General features: G+C 45.9%; 1 protein-coding gene across 1 annotated transcript; it reads right to left on the bottom strand.

Annotated features, from left to right (window-relative positions):
• Positions 1-1,078: 1,078 nt before the first annotated feature.
• Positions 1,079-13,744, bottom strand: LOC126529344 (sodium-dependent glucose transporter 1A-like). Its single transcript, XM_050176946.3, has 4 exons — positions 12,987-13,744; positions 7,470-7,596; positions 2,920-3,078; positions 1,079-2,724 (listed from the first exon to the last, which is right to left on the bottom strand). Exons 1-4 carry the CDS (start codon positions 13,056-13,058, stop codon positions 1,649-1,651), a joined length of 1,434 nt encoding a protein of 477 aa, XP_050032903.1. The 5' UTR covers positions 13,059-13,744; the 3' UTR covers positions 1,079-1,648.
• Between the last annotated feature and the right edge of the window lie 4,619 nt (positions 13,745-18,363).

Here is an 18,363-nt window from a genome sequence, read left to right as displayed (position 1 = left end):
GAATAGTTTTACGTTATAGCGCCCATGGTCTACTTTTTCTCTCTTAATTTTTGTTCCTTTTCAAATTACAGCTGTACCTTTATAAGAAGTGCAGCTTGATTGTATTCGGTCGGAATTTTTTTTTATTTCTGCGTACGTGTTCTTTTCTAGCCAAAAAACAATGTGCTGTATCGCGACACCCGATTGGATTTCTGCATGTCTGTGCGATTTGTGGGCTGCGCACGGCTTGCGGGCAGTACTGTCGGAGCAGAAGCTTTAGTCAGGCCATACAACCTTTCGCTTCTGCTTCTGTTCTGTTGTAAACAGGAAAAATAATTTCATTCATTCACTCATAGCTGAAACCGTCAAAGATACGAGACTATAAGGGCATGTTCGAGTGGTTTTTTCAGAACGCTGTCGCAGTCCAACAAAAATTGTGTGGATGAGCAACTAAGCGTAATCGCTAGCGTAAAGGGTTGCACTGGTGATAACGAAGCAAGATTATTAATTCCTTGTACGGTTATTCTTATACTAAAGCTTCAAAGATGTTTTGCACCCCCTACGTAGCGTGGCCAGAGGCATCTATGACGACCACCTGGATATACCACGAGAGTACACTTAAGCCCCAGCACAGCGAAGCTTCGCTGGTATGTGCAGTGCACGTTCAAATGTTGTGCGGCCGCAGGGGAATATTGGGTTTCCGTTATCGGGTATTCTCAGCAGCGCACATTAAAAACTGCAGAACGTTAATTTCATAATCTGCAGTCTTATAGCAAGTCACAATGGATTTTACGCTGCTCACGGACGCTGTCAGCATTTAGCTCTTCCAGACTGTCGGCGACGATAAAGAAAAACGAAAAAGAACAGAAAACAAAACTTTAATGCAGCACTGCATAGAGTAATGTACCAGAGAAGCCTACAAGCGAGAGCATACAGCAAGAGGTTGTTTTCATGCTGCATATAGGAAGTCCAGTTATTAGCATGCACATAAAGAAAAAAGGAATACTTGGAACCATAATCCAGATCAACGATTGCATATGACATTGCGTGAAATTCATATTTTTTCCGAAAGTGATTGATTAAACTGACAAAAGCGGCATTCTCAAATCCAGCACTTCTTTCACAATCTTTATTTTTGAAAAATATGGTGTTTTTGATCATGTTCCGCACTACGTGGGAAACAGTCGGTTGAAGCTGTTACCAGAGGTGAAAATGCAAACTCAGCAAATCAAATGGCGACAGCCTGTGAAGAATGATTAAAAAGCTAAAGCACTATGCTTTTACGCCGCATATGTATTTGGAAAGCTTCTTAATACTGTGAGAGCTGCAATATATTAAAATTAACTATGCGTGCTCTTTTTCGCTTAAGTTTGCCGGTAAATGCACCACATAGAGACCTTGTGCAGCATTAACTGCTGTTGTGGTCGCTACATTTTTTCTCAACCACATACACTAGCTTCTTCAGAATAAAAAATAAACAACCGAAAGACATGGAACTTAAGAGTGCTTTCCCAAGTCACTAATTATTTACTTAAGATTGCCTTGTTCCGTTCGTGACGCGATTGACAAGTTTCAAGTACCATTGCAAGAGTGTGTCCGCTACCCTTCTTCACAATTGAAACGTACAATTTTGTCCAAAGTACTAGAAGACATACAGTCACTACGGTGCTCAAAAATGAATAGGAGGAGAAAGACTGTCTTGAGAGCTCCCGTGATTTACGCTTTCGAGCAGCACTTCACTTTCATTCGACCGCGTCGCCTCTCGCACGTATACGCACATGGTAACAAAGACAACGATACAGAGCGAAGCGGCCGCGAGGCACACGTAGAGAAAAACATCGGGGCTGCTTTCGAGGAACTGGCCCACGAGAAGAGGCGGGGACATGGAACCAACGCCTCCAGTAACAACAACCAGCGACATCATCTTGTTTGTGATACTTATGTACTTTGCCGTCCACGCCGTAACTCCCGCGTTTAGCGGTCCCTGGGCAAAGCCAGTTAGGGCGCTGCCCAACCACAGCACCGTGGCTCTACTGGAACCCCACATCGCGAGAACGACCGCCGTGGGAAGCAGGACGATGTGCGACGCGATGATTATCCAGAAGACGGACACCTTGATCGTGAGCAGGACAGCACTGAGGCGACCGGCGGAAAAGCAGAAGAAGTAGACCGCGACCACACGCGAGGCGGCCTCCTTCGTGAAGTGCAGGTCGCTCTTCACCGCGAACGTCGCGAACATCTCGGACGACGAGCACTCCAGGACCACGTAAACGCACACGTAAGCGCAGAGCATCGCCAGCACTGTGCGGGTGAACCGGACAGCGCTCGCTGGTTGCGCTATCACAGCTTCGGCTGGGTCCGTGTTGCTCGGCTCTTGCGGCTTGAAATCGGCCCTGTCTACGAAGTAAAGTACAATCATGGAGATCACCAGCAGTATGTTTAGGGCACTGGCAATTGCGAAAGCGTAGTGAACTTGACTCTTGCCCGAACCGTGCCCGCTGTCGCTTCCAAGTTCGAGAAGTTCTTTCGAGAGGTCACTAGTGTGGTTTGCCGTCAGGTAAGCCTGTTCGGCCATTCCGAACGTGTGGTTCAGAATGCTGCTCGAGTTGCCTCCGGCCACTGGTGAGAGGAACGGCTTGGCGATGAATGGGGCGATGAGGCCGCCGATGCCGAAAGCCAAGTGGAAAGCCTGGAGGGCTGGGCTACTGTTCTCGGGCCACATCCTGATGATCCATACGTTGGCGCCTGCACGCAAAGGAGAAAATATGGTGTTACTGCTTTCTATGTACCATTCGTAGTTTCAAGTAATGTATCCCCCTCTCTAAAGGACTTTCTGTTAGCGTCTTCTAAGCATAACATTCTGTTCACCTGGAAAATGTCTGGCCTGTTGTGTTTACAACGTGCGTTGCCGCGGAAACTGAGCGAGTGTACAGTGCTTACCGGTGCCAAATGCGCCCAAGCTGAGGCCTTCGAAGAACACCATGACGTGTGCGACTGCCAAGTACCCGCTCAGGGGAACCACGAGCACTGTGATTGAGCTCAATATCATCGTCAGGATCGATATCACTTGCGTGTTGTAGGTGTCGTACAGCTTCCCGCCTGCGTATTCGTTGGAAAATATTAAAAAAAGTATAATGTAAAAGACGGGGGCGGCGGCATTAAACAAAAGCAAGCAACATGTACTGCAGTGGTAACATTGCACCAAATGGGTTTCAGCCTACTTGTTAATTAGGTTTCAGCATCCTTGTTAATAATGGTTAACGACTTCAGAGATTTGTTTCTTTTTTCTGGAAGCAAACACAGGAATAGAGAAAATTTTAGCAAATAGCAGTTAATTAATTAAATTCATTGCAATGTAGATTGACAGAATCTTTATACAAGTACGGCGGTATTTCTTGAAGAGCCATTTTTGTGCCTTTCAACGTTTTTTTTTTTTGCTTTCTTTGCATCGCATACTCAAAGAATATTGCCCTTTTTGTATCTGCTGAGAATTCATATCTTCACTCAATTCCTATTTAAAGCCAGACAATCTGACTTTAATACTAGATACCTATTATGCCACCGCAATAGGAAAGCGGAAAGTTTTTGTACCTACCCGGTGCTAATGTTCGAATGCCATTCGCACAGGCGGAGAGGTTTCATTTTCCCGGGGAGGGCCGGGGCCCGACGAGCTTTTCAACCCCCTCTCCCCCCTCTTTCTCTTTAAAACGTTGCCTGCCTAGGACTCGCCCGTTTGCACTGTTCCCCACATATAACACTTTCGAGCACTCAAATGCGTTTGTTTGTTGCCCTTGCGTTCGTCTTTAGAACTGTTTCATCATGTCACCACACTAACTCACCCAGCTGTTCTTACCTCCCTACCTTTCATTTATCATTTGCTCTCTCTCTCTCTCTCTCTACTTTCGCTTAAGGAATTTTTACCCACACCTAGGGCATGATAATAATAAGGAATTGACGGCTCAGTAATTATTTCTGAAGCTCCTAGTTATCGTAGAAACGTTAACATATTGCCATACATTGCACATAACACGCCCTCCATTTTAACGAAGTATGAACACAGCTTGACGTAAAGTCCTCTCGGGACATTGGGAAACGTTGCAGCCGATAGCAGTCGCAGAACGCATCGAGCGCTCGATGAATTTCATCGGCGGTAGTTACGAACACACATTTGGCTATGTCCTCCCCCCCCCCCCCCCCCAAAGTAAGGTTTCATTTCGCTGGCAGCTATAGGGCGGCAGGAAAGATTGTGCGCCATTCGTAAGACAAACTTATCGCGTTCCGGAGAAGTTGAATACGTAATTTGTTCGAAAAGTCATAATTGGCATCGTTTATGGTGGGGTAAGTCCAAAATAAGAATAAGTTACTGTTAAAGAAAGGTACAACATAACATACTTTGATACTCTATACTTTACCTACACATTTGGCCCTGTTCCCTGCCACCATATACGAAACAAGTTCCTCATCTAGGTCGCCGAGTTCATCAGGTAAACATGTGCTCAGTGGAACGCATGAAAATAGGCACAAAACGATCGACTATTTAGCAATTCCTTGCAATGATTGAAACGTTCAACATGTTGACAAACATTGCGCCTAATACGGGCCCCGTCTCCACTGAATGCGAACTTGGTGTCATGCATAATTATTCCTAAGACACTAGGAAACAGTGAGCTCCCCAGTGTCCCCAGAGTGAGTGAGTTCCCCAGAGTGAGCGAGAACAGTAACCGCCTACTCGCGCTTTCAAGCACTTGCTGACGGAGTTTTTACAATGACTACAACCCAAAAACACGCATTTAACCTCGTATGCTAATTGGCCATAACGTTTCCCCCGCTTTCCCCAAATTCAATTTTAGTGGCAATTACAGATTCTCGATACAGAGGGCTAAATTCTGGAAACACAATTGACTATAGCGTTCCGGAATGCTTGGATAGGCAACTTATGACAAATGCTGTAATTAACTGGCACACCTTGTACTTCGCCTACACATTACCGATAACATTTCCCTATTTTCACAAAATATAAACAAGGTACACCTTGTTCAATTCATTGAAGACACCGGGGAAACCAACTAAGAACCTCGCATAACACATGGAAATTTGGAAAAAAACTATGGATGAATAGTTATTTTCAAAGCGCATAATTACGCAAGAAACGCTCACTTTCGTCACGCCACGCATTAAATCTGCCATGCACCCTGTTTTCACCAAACATAAACTCAGATGTACATAGAGTTCTCCCGGGACACAGAGAAACATAGCTGAAAACAGCCATATAAAGTCTTTGAGCACTTGTTTAAAGAGTTTTTCGCAATGGCTCTAATGAACTGACGTTCTCGAAGCCTCGCCCATGGATGACGCATAAAATGCCCTTTATTCCCTCAGACTGGCAACCATGTGACACGTTGAGTTCTCGCAGGACATCAGGAAAATCTCTTACGTGGTTCGTAAAATACCAATGTGAAGCTTTCGGTATACGTTACCCATAACATGCAAATATAGAAAGCAGGGAAACTTTGTGAGAGTTTTCAGAAGACCTCTACAAGGCAAAAAACGAAGCTTTAGTAATTATCATTTAGCCCTTAATTGCATAATGCAGTTAACAATTTTCTGCGCATCGCATGCTAGCGCATTAGCCACATTACCTCTAAAGATAACATAGTTGTAAGCAATGCACTTGAAAAAACACTCCAAAAACTTCAGCGCCTCGTGTGTGTCCCGATTGTCCGTGTTCTCACGTTCTTCTTCAAGTGCAGCGCTAATAGAGAAGTCATCAATTATCAACTAGCTCATCAATGCATCTGAAAGGAACACTAAAGAGAAACACCAAAGGAGATTAAAAAAGATAAAGTATTCTTGAAGAACTCTAGTTTAATTTATTGCGCGGTGACACATATAAGTGGGATATTACAAGAGAAACTAAAGGGCAAAGGAACTTTATTTTTAATTTCGCGTCATAACTTCCTCTAATTTGAGCCGTTTTGGAGACGTGAAAATTCTGTAATCTTGCTAAGTTTTGTTTTGGCTTATTGAGGTAGTTCATGTTTACCAATAAATGCTTAACTAGGCCAGCGCTGTCTCTGTTATGCATGACACCACGGGCCAGTTGGTGCAGGAACTTCAAGGCAGCGTCGCCAAGCGTGTGTTATTCTCGCCTCATCTACCAGTAAGATTAACTTTTTTGGTATTGTAGATGGGAAACTTATTAACCCAGCTCAAATAGTCTTTCCCTTTAGTGTTACTTTAAGATCTAAATGTAAACTCCGTGAATTATCTAGTCGTCTCAAGTCACCGTTAATTATGCATTTAACGTTTTCGAACACTTGTCACAGTAACAGCTTCGCTGTAAAAGCTTGCAGATCAATCGCAGAAGTACCGTGAACACTTAGCAACATATAATGATTCTCTATGGGTAGAAGCTGCCCATACCACTAGAAATGAAGCTTAATGTGCAAAATTTCTTTTTAACGAGTTTTTCCTGCCGCTATTGGCGTTTCCAGAAAGTAAGTGAAAATGTGAATTAACTAAGAGAGGAGTACGCCTGCACCAACAATACTATAACAAGCTTTTAGTCTATTGAAAGATTTAACAAGTGAAATGTAGGGGTAACTAAAAGCAACCTCAGGTGACAGTAGTCTGGCAATGAGGAAATGAGGCATGGGGGGCGGGTGAGGGAGGGATTTTGGCATCGCTGAGGGCGGGGGAGAGCTCTGCCCCCTGCGGGAAAGTTCGGGAGGAGCTCGGGTCCCCGAGCCCCCTTGTAGTCGGCGCCTATGACCATTCGTACTGACTGAAATGTGGATTTATTTACCCCCAATTAGACTATAAATAAAACCGTGTATAAGAAATACATCAATCGTTGTGACGTTTCTTCTGCTCTGCCCAGACGATTTCTTGCGCAATGTTGGGATTACCCGTTCACTGAATTAAAGCAACAAGCATTGAAAGAACGCTAATCTAAAAAAAAATGTCTCAGAAAATTTGTGTATGCAACAATTCAACGTGATTAGTGATAACTCACGCTACACGTGGCTATAGATTTCTTAAGCTCTTGTCATAAGCGGCGCTCGCGTGTAGGGATTGCTGGCGAAACTTACAAGCCAAGATCTTCCTGCTGCCAACGACATTTTATTGGCCATGTAATAACGTGAATATAAGTTATATAAAATCCCATGTGATCCTATGGAGCGTAGCACTACGCGGTGCTGTGATGCGTGCATAAGGACTGGATGTGAAGATTTAGACGCGGCACACAAGGGGATGTGCAAACGAACAACTGTTGAATGACCTTTACAATAACAAAACTTTTGCAGGACGACTGCTCGGTTTCGCGTGGCAGTACAGCGTTCCGCTATACTTCGTAATCAAGTGGCTCATTACAATACCTCACTGGATCATATATAGACCATTGCACGCATGGGGATATGGGGCACATACAGTTGTTTGTTTCTTTTTCGACAGCGAAAAGTCAATTCTTCTTCAGCGCTCATACGTACCTAGCAGAGAGCCTATTAGGTTGCCGATGCCACGCGTAGTGATCAGATAGGAGACGCTTGACACACTGGCGTCGTAGATCTCCACAAGGTCCAGCAGAGCCACACCGGTGAGCGCGACAGACAAACCCTGCACAGAAGCAGCCACCAAACATATTTGCCGTGAGAAACGTACAAGATACTTCAAGATCAATGCCATCCCTGCAAAAAAAAAAAAAAAAAAGTTGCAGGAATGCAACCGCTGTGTGATACTCTTTTCCAAACGTTAGACTCAAATGATTCTATAAAAAGAGTGAACTGAGGCCCCTGTCACCTTATAACAGGTTCTTGATTGTAACTAAATATTTTTTCAGCGGGGCAAATGACAGCTGGAGGTAAAAAATATGCAATGTCACGCATACATGGCGTACAACCACCTCGACGTGTAAACATTACGTAGATTTTCTCTCCTACCTCTTTCGCAGACTTTTTGGTCACAGTGTGCGTATACGTCGTTCATTTCAGTATCAGTGACGCTATATGGTAGACGCCGGAAAGAAGCCTTTCAACAGGCTTGACGCTGTCTACGTACCAGTTGCATAGCCAGAATTTTTTTTCCGGGACTGGGGGTTAGCCGCTTGTTCGGGGACGAGCAAGTGGGGGAGCGGGGGTGGAGGGGATTGGGGAGGGAGCTGGGAAGACAGCACACTAACACAGGAAATTGGGGGTCGGATGTGCCACCTCCTGGCTACGCCAATACTACGTACCCACTAGACAAACTTCAGGAGAAACCATCTTTAAGACCTTCATGTCTTTGACTGCATTCAGTCTGAAACAGAAGAATCATATGGAAGGGGTGCACAACGACATGCGATAAAGCGCAACTTGCGTAGATGCAGCTTCGGAATTTTTATGCTCGTGGTCAGGAAGCTAGTGGAGCTCAATTGAGTTTTCGTCTACTGGTACTTCAAATGTGCTTCTTTTTTTTTATACAGTAATGGTTCACGTTAAGGTGCGTTTTTAAAACTCTTAGTTTGTTCACGCAGCTCAAAAAAGAATCGTTTAGATGCCTCGTATAAAGACAAATGTGTAATGTGTCTCACTTTACATAACACAATTCTCATTTCACGCTAACGAACTATTAAGAAATTAGCACGCATATCCGTCTGCTTTGTTGCTCCCTCCGTTATGGAAGCCTATATTATGAATTGAATACGTCAAAACATTTTGTTGTCACCTCTAAACTTTCAGACTCTCTTGAGCTTCGCAAACGGTCACTGGGGCACTGCACAATTACTGCACCTATCTAAATCTCCAAGCACAAGGGAGAATATTGAAGCGTTAGTGGAAGTATTGAACCTACCCCTTGTTGCTTAATTTCCAATCTTGCTCGATCCTCTGGTCTCATACGCAGAACCGCATTGCCGAAAGTCCGACTAGGAACCATCACAATCATCACCTTTCCAAGTCCTTGTGACCAGTTCTTAGCTATTGTAATTCCACACTGCCGTATTTTTTATCACGGCTGCATTCCTGCTACCTTTAGTCGTTACACATTTTTCATGTTCCGTTAGGTACTCAGCACAATTATATATCCACATGCCAAGATATTTGTGTTTACGCACTACCTCCAGCGTAACCTCCTGTACCCCATGCTCGCGGCCCTGATTATGATTAAAAATCATGACTGCAGATTTTTCTTACTCAACGTGAAACCTAATCTATCTTCCTCTTTACCGCAGATGTCCATCAATCTCTGCCAATCTTCCTTGTTGTCAGCCACTAGTACTACATCATCCGCGTAAATCAGTCCTGGAAATAATCCATTCTCCTTGCTTGAAAAAAGAAAGGTTGAAGCCAATTTTGCTCCTCCCTAATTTGGTATCTAATCCTTGTATGTGCATCATGAACAACAAAGGTGACAGAGGGCACCGTCGCCTAAGCCCGCGCTGTATCTCTATTGGCCCAGATACCTGTCTTTTTTTTTTTCGTGTTATAAGCACCTTGTTACTTATATAGATATATTTTAAAAGATTAGTTACTCCATTTTCCACATCTAGTGTGCCCGGTATGTCCCACAATCCTCTTGAATAACACTGTCACAAGCTCCCTTGATATCCATAAATGCAAGACACAGGGGCCTGTGCTCCTTTTCTGCTATTTCGATACACTGCGTCAATAAGAACCGATTGCCGTCGAGCCTCCTTTCTTTCCGGAACCCCTTTTGTAGTTCCCCCAGCACCAATGCCTGCAGTCTGTCCTTCAGATGTTTCCAAAATTTCTTAGCTGCTTCTCTATCCTTTTTGCTTACTTCTGACAAGTACTGGGTCCCCTTTCTTCTAATCTTCTCATTGATCAAATGGGATGGTTCCCTTCTATAGTTTAAGAAATTATGCCACTTGCTGTCTACATCAGCTTCTTCTTTCTCATTGTATTTCATTCAGCCCTTTCCCTAGCACAGGGTAGCCAGTTTTGTTACACTGGCAAACCTCCCTGTCGTTTCTTCCACTTTGTCTCTCTTCTGGTTTACCCCACTGCTTAGAATATCTGTATTCTCTGGAGGATTCCTGACATTTCTCTGTGGCCTTTTTAACCTCCTCATCCCACCGGCTCTTGGGTTTGCGTGTTCTTTTCTCCTTGGGCCTGACCCGTACTTTAGCCAGCTCTACCTCAAATAGCCCTGTTAAACTTGCGTATGTGCATTTTGTTTTAGTATTCTCAGAAATTACTTCCGCAGTTTGTTTGGTTGCTATTTCCAGTTGCTTTTCCGAGTAAAAAAAAATATCTGGTTCTTCAGCTTGCCTCTTTCTTAATTTCGTTTCTCTTCTAAAACTCATCTTGATACGTTTGTGATCACTGCCTAGAATTCCGTATATATATATGTATATATATATATATATATATATATATATATATATATATATATATATATATATATATATATATATATATATATATATATATATATATATATATATATATATTTACCACCATGTGTGTGTTCAGTATCCCTAGCCTATTATACATCCTATGTGACATTAGTGCATAATCTATCGTCGAATGCAGGCTGTCACACATATCACATGCACATGCACACATACGCACACATGCACACATATGCACACATATCAGTACCGTTGCACAGAACTAAGTCATGCCTTTGAACATATCCCACAGCATGTTGCCCGTTGAGCCTTTGTACCCTTACATATCTTGTATGAGTGTGTTAATGTCTCCTAGTATAATTATCTCGCACACTCCTCCTAGGTCATCAATGCCACTTGCTACGCATTGTACCTTTCTTTTTCCCTCTTTGGCATTTACTCCTGTCAACAGGTATACAAAGCCAAATAGTGCCTGCTTCCCTGTCACTTTCCCTTTTAGCCATTTTTGTTCCTTGCATTCCTGTTTCACCCTTTGTCAATTCGCACTTTTATGTTTGAATGCCCCAATTACAACTCCCTTTCTGCTGTCTTCTGTTCTACTGCAATATTTCCATGCACAGTCAGGATTACACGGTGGCTACTTCATGCCCCTAAGATGTCTCCATAAACCCGTATACGATCAGCTCCTCCTGCCTTAACTGCTCTTCGATTTCCTCCCACTTCAGCCTATTCCTGCCGACGTACATGCTAATATGCCCTATGTCTGAATTAAATTAGCGCTGGTGCTTACGTCTATTTCTTCTCCTCAGACTATGGTTCTTGAATCCTGGCGCCTCTCGGGCTCCAGGACCGTCTTTGCCTACAATGTCTACAGGGCTCTGGATCCTCCCCACAAAGCTGTTGCATGGCGGCCCACCCTTTAAAATAAACTGGATGGATGGATGTTATGAGCGTCCCCTTTGGAACAGGGCGGTGGATTGCGCCATCAGGCTCTTCCTATTATACTGCCTAATTTCCTACCTAGGTTCAAAAAGAAATAAAAAGGAAACGAAAAAAAACCACCATGAACTCCCACAACCAAATTTTCTGACCCCCTATTGTGAACTTTGCTTTTGTACGCCTTTGTTTTTTGTCGTTTCCCTACTTTTCTTCCACCAATCTTCCAATCGCCTCTTGCTAATCTATATTGCGGACATGTTTACTTTTTCCCTGCTTTCGCTGAATTCAAGGGCTTCAAGGAGGCCAGTGGTGCCTAAATCGACCGCTGGGCAGATGTCATCACATTCTTATGAAACTTGCTCCATCGTTTCCCTAGCTTTACCGCAGCAAGCACATGCTTCTTCTTCCTTCTTATATCTCACTCTATAGGTGCGTGTTCTAAGGCATCCCGATCTCGCTTCGAAAAGTAATGAGCTTCCCTTTGAGTTATCATAAATTGTTTCTTTCCTGATTTCGTTTTTCCTCTTAACTGATGGCAGGTTTCTTTTCCATTGCCGTCACCCATGAGATTATTTCAGCCTCTTTGCCTTTCTGCTTGAAGTTCTTTGTTGCTGTGTTGCTCACCCTCCAGGCCGTGTACTTGCTGGTAAGCTTTCTAATTCTTTTCCTCCACTGTGAATCAATGTTTTTTTTTTCTGTACAGATACCTCAACACTCTCCCGGCCCAATTACTTTCTTCCATATTCCTCAGTCGTTCTTCATAATCAATTTTACTGTGAGCTATGAGAAAAAAACCTTTGAGATACCAGCATCAGCTATCGATGATGTTGGCAAATAGGCGCGACGACGGCATGTGGCCTCTGAGACTATAGTAGACAGCCTGTAGAGCTTGCACTGATTTCGCCGCGAATTGGCGGACACGGGAAATACAGTGCGCTCCTGGCTTCAGTTGCACTGCCTCTCGTGCTTTCCGGGCGCACACACAGATATAATCACTTAGATGCACTATGCATGCGAAATTCAAAGCGTAACGGAATAGCGTCCCGCACGTAAACTACGCTATCACGCGATGCTAAAACTCACTTTCTGCAAAGTTCGTTTGCGGAATGGTAACGCTATTTCCATGAACCCCGCCAGTACACTATCGTTAAACTAAAACTGTTAATGTGAAATACGAAAAGGCATTTGGCATCTGCCGTACACATTCTTTCGTAAGTTAGTGTGGTATACTGCAATGTACCAATGAAGCGGCATGGAGACTGCTAGCGAAATTACTGCTTCTATCGAAGCATATATACCTGTGCTATCAAAAAATAGAAAGGCATGGAGGTTACTTAGATTAGAGTTTTCTGTTGGCTATCGCAGATTGAGGGAAAGGGAGGGGTGAATGGGTTACAAAGGGGGTAAAAGGAGAGAGCAAAAGGGAAGAACGAGAGAACATGATCAAAAGAAAACAAAAACGGATAAAAAAGATTATATATGCATTATGTTCTGGATACGTATGACGACCTAATCCAGTTACGAAACTATAAATTACTTTACAGACACGTTTGATGCTACAACACATTTGCAAATGCAGGATTTAAAAAAAAAAAGAATGCTATAAATTATGTTACAGAAACGTATGACGACATGATGCATTTCCATATCGACAGCGAAAACAGAAGTACCTTCAACGAAACCGTAGGTCACTGGAGGTCAGTAACGTATCTCTCACCATTCCAAGGTTTCCCAGGCCCAAGTTGAAGGTCCGGCCTAAATTTAGCCATAATCGAGCTTGCGTGGGCATCAATGCAAAGGTGACACTGTGCGCGTGTATGTGGATCAAGTGCACTGAGGAGGTTATCGGGGTGGGAGAGCAGGAGTAAGAATCGTTATCGGCAACGCTGTCACGAGAAACCTCGCAACCACGCTTATCATATCTCACTCTAACCTATGCAGAGATAAGCTAAACATAGCGCACCTCTTTACTCGGCAGCAAAACGGAATTGCTTTATGGTGAACTGGATGATAAAAAAAAAGTAGCAGTGTCGCGTAATCTGAGAAGCAGCGTCAACGATGACTCTCGCGATATCGCGGACTGCCCAGAGTGGTTCACACAGGAACAACGCGCACCATAAGAACAAGCGATAGAGGGAGCGAGACGCTCGCCCGCCTGGGGCAACGTAATGCGAGCGCGGAGTCCGAATGAGCGCACGAAGTGGAACGAATGTCGCTGCACAGTGCACCATGCGAAACGACGGGGTCACCACCGCGTTCGCGAACAGGAATTCAATCCGTCTGACGTACGTTGCCCTCTGCCTTGCGACAAGCAGCCCACAGATGAAACGCATCAACGAGCGACATAAAACAAACGCCCTCTCCCTCTCGTTTCTTCGTCGTCGACACTCTGCTAGCGCGTGTTAGACTACAGCTTGCAAAACCCGCTTTGACGGCGAGGAAACTTTTCAGGAGAGCAAAACCACGGCCGCTCGATGACAACACACACGGCCTGCTGTACGCGGTGGAGACTGCGTAGCAGGCTTAGTACACCGGGCCGCCGCTGTAGCGCTACCGGTCGGGATGAGTGGCCGAGAATATTTGCTGCGGTGTGAGGCACGGCTCTTGCACTGTCGTATTAGCGTTCTTACGGTGTTAATCTTGACTGGTCAGCGACTAACGAAAGTGACAGTGACGAATATAGTGACAGTTTGTTTTACAACGGGGCTGTTGCAGTGATTAGAAGAGCTGTAAAACGTTACACGCCTGTCTTAATTCTCAGCGCTCTGGGTACAAGCAGGAGATATCATGCGCCATCGAACAGGCCGACTGCGTTTAGAAGGAGTGAGAGGGAAGGAAACGAAAGCTTCCCGGTAAGCGGCCGCCGGCGAACAAAAACAAAAGCAAGGCGCTTATCACGAACGTCGCCGACGCGCACTAGCGGAAACAGCGAGAAATACAGCTACAGGTGGGGTCACGGGACCGGAAAATGACCAGATGTCTCAGCTGCTCAGACAGGGTGAACGGCATTACTTATGATGAGACATTCATTTGAGGGATCGCCAGCCGTTGGAGCGCCGGCGCGAGTAAGAGCGGGCGTGAGAGAGAAAATCTGGGGACTTTTGTTTCTTGAGTATATGACTCTGCCTAGGCACTAAGGAGGAGGTTTCTTAGCGCGTGTTGTATGCGTTTGTGCCCTAGACATGCCGGCATTGCGGAGTGCGGTCGAGTTTACGCTCCGCCGCTGGCTGCCCGCGCGGTGAGGCAGTGAGCACAGACGCCCCATTTGGTGATCGCTGTGTCTGAAGGGACAATGGTTGTTGTATTAGTCGCGGGTCGCTTTTTTCATCGCGACGATATATTTCATTTTTTACAAGCACTACTACAGGAGGGTACCCCAGGGGTAGCAGAGGGACGAAAGTGGCCCGCGGGTTGGGGCCGCGAAAGCCGAAGCGTGCCAGGGTGTGATCGCATAAAAGAATGGCTCTCCGCGATAGCGGACAGCCGTTCTTATACACCCCTGTCACGCGCATGCCTCGGCAATCCCAACCCCGACCAGTCCGGGTTGCAGCGTATTTGCAATTGCTAGTATGTACAGCCAGTGGCGTAGCAACGGCGGGGGTGGTCGTGGGCCCCGGGTGCAAGAGGCCAGTGGGGAGGGGGGGTGTCATATACGTCTGAAGACACCCGGAAATTGTCGATATCCTCTCCTTCCTCGACTACACCCGGGGGGAGGGGGGTGACAGAAGACCTATGGGCCCCGGGTGCCAGAAGACCTAGCTACGCCACTGGGTACAGCCGGGCGTGGCACTTGCGAAGACGCCGGACGTGTGATTTGCATGCGCGAGTAAGAGCGGGCGAGAGAGAAAATGTGGGGACTTTTGCTCCTTGAATACATGACTGTGCCTAGGTACTACGGAGGAGTTTCTTCGCGTGTTGTATGCGTTTGTCTCTAGGCGTACCGGCAGAAGTCGCGGGGCGCGGTAGTGCTGAACTTCGCGTCGCAAGTAGGCGGCTGGACGTAATTATACTTATGCAATCGTGTTGTTTTACTAATTGAAACAACGTGTCATTATTTCGCATTATTGGCGGTGCCTCCAGGACACTAAAGCGGCAACGGGGACACCAAAGCTAGAACCCGGACTGGTCCGTGGGTAGGAGCTCGCCGAGGCCTGCGCGTGCCAGGATGTATAAGATCAGGTGTCCGCTATCGCGGACACCCGATCTTATACACTCCTGGCATCCTGGCACGCGCAGGTGTATATTTGCCACACAACAATGATCGTCATCTGCCTTGCTTGCGTTTCCTCTCTTGAGAACTCGGCGCTGGCTACTTTCCTGTCGAGAATGCTGTTTCAAGCTGATAACGCGAAGCCGTTCGTGACTAGGAAGTACCGGGCTCGCAGCGTTAAAGAAAGGAAATGCGGGCAAGACAGATGACGATTATCGTTGTGTGGCAAGATACGACCCAAAGGGTGTAAACTTTTTTTAGAGTGAGTGGTCGCGAAATAGGACGTCAGTGCCCGCTGCTTTACATATTTCTCCGTGCCGGCAGCCTGCGTCCGAGCGCAAACTCCGCCCCTCTCCGCAATGCCAGCACGTCTAGAGACAAACGCCTACAACACGCGCTAAGAAACCTCCTCCGTAGTGCCTAGGCAGAGTCATATATTCAAGGTGCAAAAGCCCCCAGATTTTCTCTCTCACGCCCGCTCTTACTCGCGCCTGCGCACAAACGGCTGGCGATCCCTCAAGCGAACGTCTCGTTTATACATGGACAATTCGGCAAATCGCGACGGTGCGCACCGGTGCGATTTGCCGAATTCGCCATTTGATCGCCTCTCAGCGCTTTGATCTGGAGTCGGGCGATTGAAAGGACTATTCGAATGCAGTCTGAGCGCCCCTTTTCGACCGCCCCAAACAATATGGGCGGTGGCTTCGCGGCGAATGATGATGATGATGTTTACTGTAATCCTCTTTTGAACGGAGCGTCGAAAAAGAAATCACCTAGCCTGCTTGATCTATCGTCAGGTTTTACTGCATCTACAACCATAGAACACTTTGCGTATCATTTTTGTCACGAAAGCCTCTATCTCTATATATTGTAAATTTGCCTACGCTTGCAACGACTACGATTCTCTCACTCTCTTCTCTGCTTTTTTTTCCACCAATACTGTAACCGTCTCTAAGTTATCTCAACTGGTGACCAGTTATAATTCTTCCATGCTCTTTGAATCCCCATGCTTCTGGAAGGTGGACGCTTCCTGCGGGTTTCGCTGAGTGAACATCTCGCCATTCCATTGCGATGTGCCTAGGGGTTTCCGGAGTTTTGTTGCACGACACACAGGTCTCATCCAGTGCCTCATATTTGCTCCGGTTTGCTTTTGTCCACAGTCAGGCTGCTCGAGCCTCAAATAGCAAGGTATACTGCCTATTGCGTTATCCCCCTATGGACAACAGACAACCCTGGAACGTCCTCCGGATCACGTTGCCGGAGATTAAGAACGTCCCCAGGACATACGGAAGAATCCACGGGAAGTACTAGAGAGAGAGAAAATAATGCAGAGAAAGGCAGGGAGGTTAACCAGAAGCAGTTCCGGTTGGCTACCCTGCGCAGGGGGTAGGGTTAAGGGCGATAAAAAGAGAAACAGAGTGAAAGGGGGAGATAGAAAGAAAGGGAGACAAGCACGAACAAAGCGCGTACACTACAGAGCGGTAGGGGGCGGCATTCTTAAAGTCTGTCGTGAAGCCCCGTGGACCACAAGAACCTTAATAGCGCGAGTAAGGCCTTCAACGCGGATGTTCTTTCGGAGCATTGGCCTAAAGCTTTTAGTTCTGAAAGTGGGCGATTGTCCAACTGGTCCAGTACTCTGCATATCACTTGTCTCTCAGCACTGTACCGCGGGCAGACACAGATAATGTGTGCTAGCGTCTCGTCGATGTTACATGTGTCGCACGTGGGGCTGTTGGCCATTCCTATGAGGAAAGCATATGTGTTTGTAAAGGCAACGCCTAGCCACAGACGGTAGAGCATGGTCTGTTCACGTCGTGGTAATCCAGGCGGGAGGTGCATCCGTATGTCCGATCCCTGAAGCTAAGCAGCATTGGGCTCGGTCAGTACTTGGGAGGGACGTACTAATGGACGTCCGTAAGACTATAAGACGCAAAAAAAGTACATCCTGGGCTGGCCCGACGGACGTAAAAACGGACGTTCGCAAGTTTACAAATTTTATTAACGCTTTTCACTACGTCCAGCCGATGTCCGCGGGATATCCGAATGTCCGCTGTAAGCAAAGAGAGGGACATTCTGTGGTGCTTGGATATCCTTAGGACGTCAAAGTAGAGGATCTTTTGCGGGCATTTGCAAAGTAGTTCTAGGCGAGGCGTATGTACTCTGCCGCTAGCAACGTGAATTTCAGAACAATTAACCGAAATTCGTAATAATTATTTTATTAGTGCCAAGGGCCGGGGTAGATTAAATAGCAAACTTGAAGGCAGTCAGATTTTAATCTATTCCCACTTATTAATCTTAGAAATCGTGTCTAATTTGTGATAATCTTGACCGAAATTCAAGCTCAATCCAAGCAATATCGAAACTGAGCACGCCTCGCCGCTACCTCACACGGAAACGTCCCGTGACTAAGTTTGAACGATGGCATGTCGCAGCAAATAGTGATACCGCATGTCGCGGCAGAGGTTTACCAAGCAAAGCGCGCCATCAGTATGTGCCGCAATTTTCAGTTTCGAATTTCGTCGCACTTTTCGTCACGGAGGGTTTCTATCTGATGTGATAGCGGGGCTGCCTTTTCTGCATTCTCGGTGTGATCTTTTTCGATATTTCCTGGATTGAGCATTGACTGTCGTAGATGAATACCTTGAATCAAGTGCAATTTTCAAGGAATTTTTTTTTTTGATGGAGGTGCATTCAAGTTTGGCTCCAAGTTTGGCATTTAAACCACCCTATATACCTCACCTCAGTGCAGGGTAGCAAACCGGAAACTCGCCTCTGGTTAACCTCCCTGCCTTTCCCCCTCTCTGTCTAATTTGAACAAATTTGTTAACTGTTTTGAAACTCGCGTTACTAGTGGCAAAGTATGTCTGCGTCGCCTAGCAAACTC

The sequence above is a fragment of the Dermacentor andersoni genome, chromosome 8 (assembly GCF_023375885.2).
Source record: "Dermacentor andersoni chromosome 8, qqDerAnde1_hic_scaffold, whole genome shotgun sequence".
NCBI lineage: Eukaryota > Metazoa > Arthropoda > Arachnida > Ixodida > Ixodidae > Dermacentor > Dermacentor andersoni.
Note: the sequence above shows the minus strand (reverse complement) of the source record. Positions and strands in the feature narration are given on the sequence as shown.